At 44.5% G+C, this 13,965-nt stretch overlaps 1 protein-coding gene across 4 annotated transcripts in view; it reads left to right on the top strand.

Moving 5' to 3' along the window:
* Window positions 1-13,965, top strand: part of CCDC146 (coiled-coil domain containing 146) — a 130,194-nt gene that overhangs the window by 115,230 nt on the left and 999 nt on the right. For all 4 annotated transcript variants that reach the window (XM_025192521.1, XM_025192519.1, XM_025192522.1 and 1 more), the window contains 3 exons: window positions 5,141-5,269; window positions 8,187-8,324; window positions 12,729-12,977. In XM_025192521.1, the coding sequence (XP_025048306.1) occupies window positions 5,141-5,269; window positions 8,187-8,324; window positions 12,729-12,977 (516 nt within the window). The remainder of the gene's footprint in view (window positions 1-5,140; window positions 5,270-8,186; window positions 8,325-12,728; window positions 12,978-13,965) is intronic.

The raw sequence follows: 13,965 nt of genomic DNA, 5'->3' as shown, positions 1-13,965 counted from the left end.
TCTAGATCAGAAGTGGGCAAAATATGGCTCGCGGAACAAATTTGGCCCTCTGAGAGATTTTCTCTGGCTCGCAGCAGGTCCCTTGGTCCCACTGCCCTGGCACCCCAGCCAATCACACCTACCACTGGGATTTTCTAATAAAAGAGTATTGCAGAAAAACAGCTGGCCAGCTAACAATAAATTCAATGCTTTGGCTACTGTCACTATAAAACATAGGAATCTTTAGATATACTTCTTATCTCACACACGTATTCTGTACTAGTGACAGTCCAAGCTAGGGGTATTAACATCACACAGTGTCTGATTTGAGTAGCACATCAGGGGCTTGGTCTTGCAGACTGAAATGAGCCATGAAAACTAATCTCCCTTCATGCATCAATGAGAAATATGTTCCATTTATTGGTATTTAATGTTAATTGGTGCAAGGTACAGAACTGCTGAGCCACTGAATGCTCAAAATGACAGCTTCATACCTTAATCTCAAGCCAACACAGAGGGACCGAACAGTTAGAGGCATTTGACCTCAAAATGTATCCAGTCACAACTAGATGAAAATCCATGGATTGTGTGATGCAGTAGGGCTATGCGAAGCTTTGGTAGCTGTTTCAATTCGGAGGAGATTCAGCTCAATTTGGCGGCTGAATCTCTGAATCCAAATTGAATTGGGAGACCCATTAAAAGGTCCGAATCGATTTGGAAGGCTTGCAGCAAACAGAAACTGAGAAGAGGGAGGAGGGGGGGTGATCTTCCATGTATGGAAACGGCGGAGCGGGGGAAAGACTGCTCTGATATTGACATCTGTCGCTGGCCAGTGACTGTGATATTTCTTTGAGTTCTCTTCCAGTCACAGTGCTCTGGGGGAGGGATGTAGAAACAATATATAAAGCCATGCCTGAAGTGATCTGTGCCTTTTGTGAGATGTCTCTCTTTGAGCAGCAGCATCTGAAAGGCTCTGGCTTGCTATCTAGTCTCATGCTAGCTAGTCTTTTTGTAAATTGTATCCAATCCTTTCCTACTTTCCTTTGCCTACAATCCCTATTGTTATCCCTATCCATTCTTGTCAACTTACTCTTCCCCCACAAGTCCTCTCTCTTGTTCTTGTTAGTCTGTCTTGATTCTTTCCCCCCACAAAAAGAAATCTGTTTTTTCCCTGACAGTGTCTCACTACGCAGGAAACCACAACATATATTACCCACACACACACACACACACACACACACACTTTGCAGCACACCAAACGTTATGAAGAGTGCTGGAAAGGCAGGTGCCAGGTCTTCTGACAGGGGAGGGAGAGGGGGCAGAGGGAGAGCTGCAAGTGTCCCCCCACCCCAAACAGATGTATCCTCTTTCCTGACAGCAATGAGTCTTCTGCTGCTAGTGGGAGCAAGGAGGTGGTAGCAGTGCCTGCACCTGCACCACCACCACTAACCAGCAGCAGCATGACATTCTCCACCCGTTTTAGTTCCTAGCGTGAGCCTTCCAGTGCCAGAGGAGCAGCTGGATCTGGAAGCAGTGGAGCTGAGTGCCATAGCAAAGGAAATTGTGAGGAAGGAGGGGGAATCTGAGTTTGTGCTCCACGCCCCTCAAAGTTCCCCTAGAGGCAGGTCTCTTCTGGAAGGCACTTCGGAGGTTGTCGGGGCAGGTGGCTCAGCTCCTCCTGTGTGCCTCTGCCTGGTGAGGAGGGGGATAAGGCAGGATCCCCACCCTCAACCCAGAAGCAGGTGGATAGTGTAGTGTGAGATCATTTTGAGGTGGCAGATGATCCCAGGTTTGCTGTCTGCCAGCACTGCCGAAAGCAGATCAGTCGGGGCAAGGAGGTGAAACACTTCACCACCACGGCAATGCTGCTGCACCTCAGGAGGCAGCACCCCCTTGCCCTTGTTCCTCCTCAGCCTGGCACCAGAGGGAGCATGCCCAAAAAGAAATCCCCCATTGCCAAGAAGCAGTGGCAGGCCACCCTGGACTAGTTGAGCATCCAGGGTCCAGGCGGCTCATGGAGCTCATGGTCCCATTGTACCAAGCACCCACGCACACCACCTTTAGTAAGACGGTGGTGCCCTCCCTGTATGAGGCATGCAGGGAGTACTTGAGAGAGGAACTGTGGAAGGCAGATGCGCAGGTAGCCATGCACTGCACCTCGGACATCTGGAGCAGCCGGGGTGGAGATCATGCCTACCTCTCCCTCACAGAGCACTGATGCAATCAGTTAGGGCACTGTTGGGCTCTTCTTCAAGCAGAGGTGATGGATGGGTCCCGCACAGCAAGGGAGATCATGGTGGTCAGGAACTGCATGTGGGTGGCTCATTGGGCAGGGTGAGCTCACCCACAGGGTCATGGTCACTGACAATGGGGCCAATATGGTCAAGGCAGTGCATGATGCCAACTTTGTTGGCATCCACTGTGTGGCACACACGTTCTACCTCATAGTCAGGGATGCCTTGGAGGGGGACATGGCTCCCAGTGATGGCGCCCTCGCTACCAGGCAGCTCATTTCAAAATGCAGGACGGTGGCGGGCTATTTCCACTGGAGCAGTAAGAGGGGGCAAGATGCTGTGGGACAAACAGGCAGAGCTGAGCATCCTGCAGCACAAAATCATGCAGGATGTGGAGACTTGGTTGAACTCCACGTACCTGATGCTGGAAAGGCTGGTGGAGCAACAGAAGGCTGTCCATGAGATGGCCTTTCTTGGGGAGATTAGGAGCAGCAGCCCCCCTTAACAAAATGTAGTGGGATACCATTTCCCAGATCTTGGTGGTCCTCAAGCCGTTCCTCGAGGCCCTCCAAGAGCCTCAGTGCTGGTGATGCCCTCCTTAGCCAGGCGATCCCCATAGTGGAGGAGCTTGGGAATGAAATGGAGAAGTTCCAGGGGATTGATGTTCCTGGCTGGTGCAAGACACTTTTGATGCTGAAGGAGGGCATCAAAAAACAGCTGGATCTGCTGCGGTCCAGTACAGTCCATGTGCTGGCAAGCACGTGCGACCCAAGGGTAAAGGGGAGTGTCTGCAGCAGCAAAACACTTGATCACTGGACAGAGGTGCTGGCGAACAGTCAGGGAGGCAGAAGGGCACAGGCAGGGGAAGTGGAAGAGGGGGATCCACTTTCCCATGCCAGCACTCCAACCACAAACCAATCTCTTTGACCACAGCCACTGCCAATGTGAGCCAATGGCATGGCTTCACTGTTGGGGTCCAGAGGCACCAGACCCCACCATCAGGCAGGTAGCATGGAGGCATTGGTGGCTACCTATCCCACCGAGGATGTGGAGCCGCTGCACTGTGACTCCTTGGCCTACTGGGCAACCCGCAGCCAGGTGTGGCAGGATCTGGCCATGGGAGCTTGGGAACACATATCCTGTCCACTGACCAGTGTTCCAAGCAAGAGGGTGTTCAGCATTGCTGGGGATATTGTGACACCCCACTGCACCTCCTTGGAGCCAGGTTTGGTGGAGCAGCTGGTGCACCTCCCACTGCTGGGGATCCCCAAGCTCCACATGCAGACGGAGTGCCACCCTCCTCACTCCGCACCTATTTGCTTTCTTTATTTGCTTGCAGAACCTTGAGGTGCACTTTCACAGAAACCCCTGCACCACTTTGCCTGAAACCTGGCAGGCCTCATGCCCGCATGAGAGGCTACCATCCCTGCTGCATTCATCCCACTCTGCCATAACACACACAAGTGATATGAGTTTTGCTTTCAACAGTTTTGGGTGCACATTAACAGAAACCCCTGCACCTATCTCCTTGAAACTTGGCAGGCTTCATGCCCTCAGAAGAGGCTACCATCCCTGCTGTTTTCACCCCTATCTGCAAAAAAAATGACAGTTATAGGTACTTTAGTGATACTCCATTATAGTCTATGGCCGAATCTCCAAATCCGAACTGGCCAAATTGAATCGGGACAGTGATTGGAATCACCGAATTGAATCACTGTCCCTCCGAATTAGCCAAATCCAAATCTGAAGTGAATACTTGCTGCTTCACACAGGCCTATTATGCAAGAGCCCCGATTAAATGATCATAATAGCTCCTTCTGGTCTTAAAATGTGAAAACTATAGAATGAGACAGTTTTACCAAGAAGAGATACAAACAAAGCAAGAAAACAAAGAACTTTATAATCAAGACATCTATTTACTTAAATGCCATTTATTTTCCATATCTTTGGTTTGGGTAGCTGTCACCCATAATCTAAAAATTCTCTATCATGCATATAAATCTTGAATTGATACTCTTTAATCTGTTTATTATATATTTTTAAATAATACATTAGAAATCCAAAGAATCTGGGATGCTTGTACTACAGGGGAGGAAACATTCAGTTGATGTTTTAGTTTACCATGAAACCTTTTAATTTAGTCCCTTCATATTTAATTGATGGGTACTCTAACATTAATATTAGTATGCAAAGTTTTACTTGAGAAAGCAGTTCCTGCTAACATGAGTAGTACTGTTGGTTTCAATAAGAATGTCTCAGGTGACTAAATGTTTGCAGAACTGAGCTTCAGATGTGAAACACCAACGGAACTCGAGCTGCATCCTGTTATTTGTCATGGACCGCGTTCTTAAATGTTTCCTTTTGCAGCACGCAGCATACCATTTCTGATGTTTATCACCAAAATTATTTTACAATTTCCCTAAAATATACAGTTCACCCAAAGGGACATATAGGTTAAACCAAAACTTGATTTGACAAGAGAAATGACAACAATCGAACATTTTGGCTCGTTTCTCTAATGACCAGTTCCCTTTTAAAAAGGCTTGAAAACTTTCAAAAGTTTCACTTTCCCTGTGATGCTATTTCTTAGAACTAGAAGAACTGGATATTGCCTTTTGGAGGAAAAAATAAGTTTAAAATGCATGTTTTGGTGACCTATTATTATAGCAACAGAGCTTTCATTTTTAATATGCTTGAGTTTTTACACTTAAAAATACATGGTCAGCAGTCATGTTCCTGTAAACTCTATTCCTATATCCTATTAGGCCAGACCTAACATGCCTTATGCTTTTATATAAACCTTTTGGCTAAGAATTTGAACATTTAATTTTTTCTGTGATTGGCATCAATCTTTGCTTGCTTGTCAGATATATTTTGTTTAGGTTTAAAAACCAAATAACTGGGCATTGTGTTTTCTGGTTTGCTAGTATTCTCAGTGCAAGGACAGAATTAAAAGTCTGGACAAAATCTTTGCTGACCCTGAGGAAGAGAACAGAAAGCGAGAGTTGGGAGGGAAGGATCCATCTGTACCTGAATTGTTTAAAAAGATCGAGGAGGTAATGTACCATTTCTACAACAGGATCTATCAGGAGAAGCTTACCCTAGAAAATGCAATCAGGCTTTTATTTCTTTTTTTAAGACAACTTGTATAAGAGTTAATGAATCTATGGCCTGGGCTAAATGGGCCTACAGCCCAGCCTCTTGTTAATCATACAAGTTAGATTTGGGATGTTATGCTGCTAGATGTTAATAGCAAAGGACATATGTGGAGATGTGATTTGTTTGTCCCTTTTTAACTGATGAGCTGCCTGCCCTTGAGACATTCCTGAAGACCTGCCTGCTTTTCCTGACAAACAATAAGCACGGCAAGGTGCAAGGATACTAGAGGGAAAACAGATTTAAATTAATAGGTTGCAAAATGCATAATTCTTCAGTGAATTGGTCTTTGCCAAAATTAGCATATATATTGTGAGTTGGTTGCATCCCTGGCTCTGTGCCAAATAACATCTACACACACTGCATAACATCAAACCACCTTCTGCCAGGGTGTATCATTAATGGCAATTCAAATAGGAACAGAGCACAAACCTCAGCCTACCCTTTTTTCCACTGCACTCAGCACTTCCAAGGGACCCCAACCTTCCTCTCTTATATCGCAGCATTTCAGCTGTGTTTGTCACAGTGAGTCAGTGGAAGCAACTTAGCTGTGTCATGCAGGATACTACCTCCAACAGTAAGCATTCTGTAAACTAGGTCCTAGGTCCTATAACCCTGTTAAACGTAACTACTACCTCCAGCATTGCAGCTTGTTCAAAGACCATGCTTCAGAATTATTTATATTATTATTTATATTACTATGTTATTGAAAGAGGCCAGAAGGTAAAAAAAAACCAAGGGGATATGATGCTGCAGCCAGTGAGGAGGGCACTCTGCTGGGAGGTGTGAGCCCTGGGTTCTGACTGCTGCTCTTTGCTCCTGGGACTGCTTATAAATATTGCATTAAACAAGTTCTTGGAGAGAATTTAGATTAGGGCCCAGGATGGAGGACACTTTCCATCCCCAAGGAATAGCCTCCCCACTGGGCTACTAAGTCATACTCCCTCTTGTGTGCTCTCCTGGCTCCATGGCTGTGGTATGCCCTGTGTTTAGTGGACCAAGTTTAACAGGAGGCATAGAGAATGCCCTTGGCCTATCTCCGCCCAGCCTGTCACCTTGAAGTTACAGGTGGGAAGCGGGAGATGCGAGTTTAAACCCTCTCAGGATGGAGAAGGACTGGAATCCAAGTCTCCTGTATTCTGAATGAGTGCCTTAACCACTAGATTTAGGCAAAAGGTATAGATGGGGCTTTGTCAACACGATGGCTTCTTGCAGGCATAAAAAAACAAAACCGTGTTTTACTAGAAGCAGCAACACATTACTTCAACTCAGCTCTGCAGTATCTGTATAGATCGGGCACTTCAGCAGGGCTTTTTGGTGCTTTTATCAGAAGCAGATTCAATCAGCTACTAGATTAAAGTGCCAAAAAAGCCCCACTAAAGCGCCTGATCTATACAAACATTAGGCGAGCCAGGTCCAGCTAATGTGATGCCTCTTCTGGGCACGTGCTGGGCTCAGCGCAGGAGTGCATTGAATTTTAAGTGCTGTTTTGGGGTTTTTTTTCTTTAATGTCTACAAGCAGCCTTTGTTTCACATGCACAAATAGACTTGAGGCAAAGTCCAGATGTTAGCATGCACATCCCATTTAAAACAGTGAGCACATGTTATAATAGTGTTTTCTAACACCCAAGTCTGTTTCCACCCCAGTGCTAGAATGAATAGGGCTTTGCATATGTTTAAGTGTTTAGGTCAGGACTATGCTGAGTCCAGATAAATTAAAGTGCCAGATAAATTTCAGCTCAGAGAGTATCTACAACACTGACCTCTTTTTCTGAACCTGGGACCCATTAGTACCAACATCTGCCTCCCCCACCATCATCTTTCAAAGATTTACCCCCTTAGACATCTTCCTATGCCAGAATAATGTGCAATAGGAGGGCTCTACTGAAGGGCACAGGCTAGTTAGAACACAATGGACATGTCTACACATGACACTACATTGTCATAGCAATGCACTACTACAGTGATGTAGCAGCTATGGGTGTCTACACATGACCAGCAGCTACTTCACTGTAGCGATGCACTCCCCTGGGATAGCGCACTGCTATGGTGAAGTAGCTGTTAAAAATAACTGTGCCATGTGTATAGCGCAGTACGGGCTGTTAATGCACCATGATTTAGTACTTCCTTTTGAAGTCCAAAAGGAAGTACTAAATCCAAAAGGAAGTACTAAATCACTTTGCAGTAACAATGTCACCATAGCGACACATGTAGATGCGCCCAATGGCATTGATATAAGCACAGATGTTCAAAAATCATAGGGCAGGCCTCAGAAATCATGGCATAAGACCATGAGACTTGAAACTACAAAGCTTGGGTTGTGTACATTTGCATTCTGCTTGTTAAGGCTTGAAATCTATGAAATGCTTCCATTTTTTAAAAATTTAATGCAGCCTGAAGGGCTAGAAAGTTACTTTAAGAAGAAGAAAACAAGAAAGATAAGCGTGTAAATGCTCTGATTGCCGTGACTCCAGGGGCTGAGGAGTTCAAAAAACACTAAATGTCACAAGGCATAATAGAGAATCACAAGAGTTGGCAAGAATGTATTGAATAGGGCTGTTAATTCACCCATTATTTTCACCTCAGGGCTCAGGTCCTGCATGGGGTCTCAAGGCACTAAATGAATACAATTATAAAGTAACTAAGCCATGTACTGAAGCCTGCTGTTTAGAGAAAACAAATTTTTGATTAGTGATTTTTGCAGCATATGTCTATGAACACTCTTTAGAAAGCTATCAATTCTGGAAAAAACAATCGCAGGCTGGCCTCATTCCCACTCATTTAGCTATGTTTGTGTGGACATTTTTCTCACTACAGTTAGAATTAAAGCTGGTGGAGAAAGAGGAGAAATTGTTGGAGAAAGACTTCATTTATGAACAAGTTTCCCGGCTAACAGACAGAACCCGTATCAAGACGGAGAATGGGAAGCAGGACACACTGGTATTAGCAAAAAAGGTAAGAATAGGATTAAGCTGCTTGTTGCCTGGCATCTAGTAGGACAACAGGACTGAAGTCCTTTTATTTGTGGAAAAAGATGTTAAGATGACCTTCATTCAGGCTTGTGAGGTAGTTAATTCATAATAAACTACAGGCAACTGTGCACTGTTGGTGCATATGGCTGGTCTGCAGAGGACAGTTATAGCAGTAAACATAGAATCATAGGAAAGTAGGACTGGAAGCAACCTCAGGATGTCATCTAGTCCAATCCCTGCTCAAGGCAGAAATCGTCCCTGCCTAAACCATTCTGTACAAGTGTTTGTCTAACATTCTTAAAACTGCATGGATAACCTTCTCGTACAACTACTAGGAACAATGTCTGAGAATGTCAGAACATCCCAGCTTGCTGCCGGTGAAGCAGGGTGATGAGGGCATTGTCAACATGCTGCCATTGCAAGGACAAGTAGTAGCTTGTTAAAATATACTCACAAAATCCAAGAAAGAACTGTATGTGAAAACATAATGTATACCCTCAACACAGAAAATTTTGCTGTAAATTGTATAACTCCATAAAAGTAATTTCTCAGAATAGGTCCTTAAATACTGGCCAAATGTTGAAGATATCTTCCTTTTCCACAGCCATTACACTTTCCCTGCTCCAATTAGCTGCAACTGCCTGGGGAAATTGCTGAATAGCAGGAAAAAATACAGACAGGTTCCATCCTCCTATAATATGAAAGGTGATGATGCACTGAACCAAATGCCAGGTTTTTCTTATAAATTTAGACTGAGAGAACCACATGCCTATGCATGAAACAATTCTCAACTCAATCTTCCTTCATATTTATGTGACTCAAAGAATTAAGGTTTTGGGGAGAGAAAAAGAAGCACTTAGGAAGAAGCTCCAAAATAAATGGTTCATTAAAAAACACCATCAGGCAGGAAAAAACCCACTGCAAACAGCTGAAATGAAGAAACCCCAAATCCCAAGTGAATAAAAATGAAGCCCAGCGTTGTTTTTCATGCTCAGTGTTATGATCAGTGCTGGAAAAGACCTGGATACATAAGAGCACATCGTTATAGCAAATGTAAATGTTTCTTTTTTAAGTTGTTTTTTATGAAAAGAAATACACCATGACTGCTTCTACCTGCATTTTTTTGCAGTATGTTTTTTTTAAAGCACAGGTGGCAAAAGTGGCAGTGGATAAAAATGGCATCAGTGTTTATCATCCCAGTAATTCTGTTACACAAATTTACTTGAGTGAACAGATGCTTTTTTTCAAAGCATCATCCACACTGACAGTTAAGATCTCTCTCTCTCTCATACATCAATCATCACCAGGAAGAAGGTCTATCTGTTTTGCAGAACTTCCTGTACCTTCTTACCACTCCCTGTACTACTTGGTCTTTCGCACCCAAAATGAAGATAACAGATTGCAGTTTAATAATAATTTTGTCAATTCTGCACGAAATGGAAGAGAATACAGGATTCCTTTCAGTGGGACGAGTGCTTGCTTATCTATGTGCTGGATTTGATCTGTAGTCTGAACTGGAGTAAAACAGTAAATACTTTTAACAGTTGGTGAGCCAGCATGGTTTTAGGTGTACACAAGGAAAAGACTAGCTAAATAGGAACATGCCATTTTACCAAGATATTGCTACATGTAGAACCACATTTGAAAAGAAAGACCATAGAGGGGGACTTTTCTTAAATAGCTACTACTAGGCTACATACTATGTTCCTTTCTGGTTACAGTTTTACTACAATGATAGGGATTGTTTCATTGTATGTGGATATGCAGCACCAAGTACTTTTTCACCTAAGATATCTATGTGCCACTTAGATATGTAAAAGGTCCAACCTACTTTTCAGACATGGAAGTGGCAATTTGTGCCACCTACACAGATTTTCAGTCTGTTCCATCTTGTGCAACCAGACGTCCTAGTCTGCGTGCTCAGAAGCACGAACCAACATGCTCAAACCAACACAGCCACCAGCTCTAACTGCACTTAGGCTCTATTGGAATCCAGTTCTACCTAGTAAAACACAAATTATGGGTTAAGTTTTTGGGATCTTAGACAAAACTTAAGAGAAAAAGAACACAGCTAGGAACTGTTTGACAAAAGAGAAGCGCCCATCCTTTAGACCAGTAGCCATCCAGTGAAAGACCCAGGTTCTAGACCAGGGCAGGCAACTCCCGGCACATGTGCCAGTGTGGCATGCAAAGGCATTTTGCTTAGCATGTGTGCCTCAGGGTAGATGGCAGGGGAGCTGAGAGGGGCCTAACTCTCTTTGTGCAGTGCAGCCCTGGCTCCTTCCTTGCTCTCTGCCTCAAGGTGCACGTGCATCTGCTGCTAGCAACGAGCTGGGCCCAGGTTCTCAATTGGGGTGTGAATAACACACCCTATTCAATTTGGATTTGGCCTGAATCGGGGACAGTGATTCAATTAGTTGATTTGGATCGCTGTCCCATATTCGATTTGGCCGAACCCGAAGATTTGATGCTGATTCGGAGAATCAGCGATTCGGCCATAGACACAGCTTTAAATGTTTTTTCTACATACCTCAAGGTACCAGGAGTGGCTCGTGAATGCTGTGATGGTGGGGCAGATGAAGCATCCCACAGGAGTGCAGGGGGGGCCCCAACATGCTTAACGGCGAACCCGGAAGTGGACTGGAAGTACTTCTGGTCCATTTCCAGGTCTGCCAGGGAGCACATTCCCCTTCCCCCCCCGCCTTGCCTCCCTGGCTCGGCAGTTGGCCACGGGGGACCCTCAGACCCAGGAGGCACCAGTTGCTGAGCCGGGTGGGCATGGGGGGGGCCCCCTGAGCACTCCCCGTTGGACCCGGAAGCGGACCTGAAGTGCTTCTGGTCCACTTCTGGGTCTGCTGTCGAGCATGCTGGCATACTCCACGCGCCCCAGCATCACAGCACTTGCGAGCCACCTGCTACCTAGAGGTATGTAGAAAAACTATTTAAAGCTGTGTCTATGTCTGAATCGCTGAATCTTTCCAAATCGATTCCGAGGGTTCTGATTTGATATGGAGAGATTAAAGTGTCCTCTGATTCAGTTCGGATTCGGAGATTTGGCAACCAAATCGGGCCGAATCTCCACTGAATCAAATCGGGAACCAAAGGTTTGTGCAGCCCTAGTTCTCAACCTTTTTTATACTCCAGGCACCCCTTGATAGACTCAAGCTACGCTTTGGAAAATCCAAACTTTGTTTTAGTTCTTTTGACTACAGAAAAATAATATAGTTCTGCTACAGAGAACTCAGAAAGACCACAATAAGCCAGAATGTTTTTACCATTATAGATTCCCATTTGAAATCTCTGGGTTCACCTTGTGAATCATGTTTGCACACCTAACAGTGCTAACATTGTGCGGCACTCTGCAACACCCTTGAATGGGTCTCAAGGCATCCCAGGGTGAGAATCACTGAACCAGGCAAAGCTGAGCCCATCCCCCACCCCCGTCCCTCCTGTTGAAGCTGGCCCACTGGGCAGCTAAGAAGAAAAGATGTGTGAGGCCAGCAGGATAGCAAGCAATAGGAAGTCTGACTCCATGGCTCAGTGCAGTAGACATGGCCCTGGGAAGGACGGAGCCCCTGTGCTCTGGCCACTGCTCAAGCGCTTATTCTTTGCCTGTATTTCATCCAGGCTGCCTCTTCAAATCTGTGCAAGTGCTATTTATATCTCTGGAAGGCAGAACAGTATTTGGGTGCTAGATGTCAAAGTACTGTTTAGACATCTAATAGGCAAAATAGAACCCGGCCCCTAGAGCATTCTTTAGACCTCACATAAAGCAACCATGAATGAGAGACATGCATTATTCTCCAAGCTCTTTTCTTCCCCACCTACCTCCATATACTATATTGGTAAGTGTATAAGAATAATAAAAACAGATGTTTTTCAACACTTAATAGGCCCAATTTGAAAAAGAAAAGCTTTTTACATGGACATACAACTGCCAATATAACATATTTAATTTACCTATCCTTGAAGGAATTACTACTAATTTATGCATGCAATTGTGGTGAATTTGTATACAAATATGAACACCTCCACATTTTAAAATCAGGCCAAAATCACAATGATGTCATGCACAGGCAATACACAATTAAAAGGAACAGCTAAGTGTATAGCGAAAATGTCCCTCCCAACACAGCAGAAAAAGAAACAAAAGATATACAATCCACAAACATATGGTCTATGTTTGCATTAGTTTGTGTGTATATATGAGCATTACCAAAAATTATTACAATTCTGTATTTCCAAGCATGAGCAAATTTGAGAGGAAAAAAGTAACTTGTGTTAGTTTAATGATCTGAAAAAAATCAGTCTTATTTCCAGAAATGGTATAAGGTGCACATGTGAAGAGAAAAACTGGTTAAAGTGTAATGAATGCTGTTGATTCCAGATGAATGAAATACAGCAGAAGATAAAAGATAAAACACGGAAAATGATGGCCCTTGTTGCCGAATTATCTATGAAGCAAGCAATAGCTATTAAACTCCAGCAGGAAATGAGGGTCAAAGACGAATTTTTGACTGCTATCATATCCAGGCTAGAGAATTGTCTCCCTCTTCCCAGAGACATAGAGGTCGAGTGGATGAAAGTACTTCACAGGGAGGAGATGCAGAAAGCAGAAGCAGAAGCTAAAGCGAATGTAAGTTTTTTATCCTGGGATGCAACATGAGGTCTGACTCACTAATTTGCATTGTTTCAGCTCAATGTTTTGAATATGTTGTCACTGAATGGTCTGGAAACCAGCTAGTAACTTCAGAGCTCCCATGACTTAGGAGGGAAAGTCATGTAGAAGGCAAAACGACAGCTGGAGAGCACATTGCCAAGCTGTTTTTGGAGAACTGCAGCCGCAGTCATGTGGACAGTATTTAATGGAAAATTACCAATTAAAAATCTCATACTCAGGAAAGAAATGTTTCATGCTAAACGCAGGCCATTCAAGTCCCCTGACCCCTTCTGGTGGAAGGCTGTTTGTTTGCTTTGATGGTGGGCAGGCTGGAACCGAGGGAAGCGTTGATCTCCGATTCCATTTCAAACGAATTTACAAAGGAAGAAACCAAGGCAACCTTTGTGCCTTCAGCTAGATGGCAGAGGTGGCAGAAAATGAAATTGGTAGAGTAGCGGGCTGGGAGAGCAAACAGAAAAGTGCTGCATCTTCCTTACTGGGTACCACAACTTCTTAAAAATTAATTAATGCTGTACAGTGATCTGTACCGGAGTCAACACCACCCCTCTTTTGTATGATAATTCTGTGTTGTCTGCAGTTAATACACTAGGAGGATGCTGTTACCAAGAAATACCTAAAAGGGATTCTCTTACAGGGAGTAAAACTGAATCTGGCCTTGAATATGGCTGAAGTGGAATGTTCCTCCACTCTTTTTGCCAGCAAACAGGGCCAAACTGTAATTTCAGTAGATGCCTTGATCATATTTCTGATGCACTAACCTTGCCGAAAGAGAGATGGGGTGGACTGAAGGCAGGCCCTGGTCCCGTGTCACTGTGGAGTGGCACACACAATGCACACGTTTAAGGAACACACTACCTGGAGGTGGGGGCTTTGGAAGGAAAGGTCTCTCTTGAGCTCACAGCCCCCTGCACATTGCCTCAGCTTCCCTTGAGAGCTGTATAAA

Source organism: Alligator sinensis, unplaced genomic scaffold (assembly GCF_000455745.1).
Source record: "Alligator sinensis unplaced genomic scaffold, ASM45574v1 scaffold896_1, whole genome shotgun sequence".
In the NCBI taxonomy this organism is placed as follows: Eukaryota; Metazoa; Chordata; order Crocodylia; family Alligatoridae; genus Alligator; species Alligator sinensis.
This window is presented reverse-complemented; position numbering and strand designations above follow the sequence as displayed.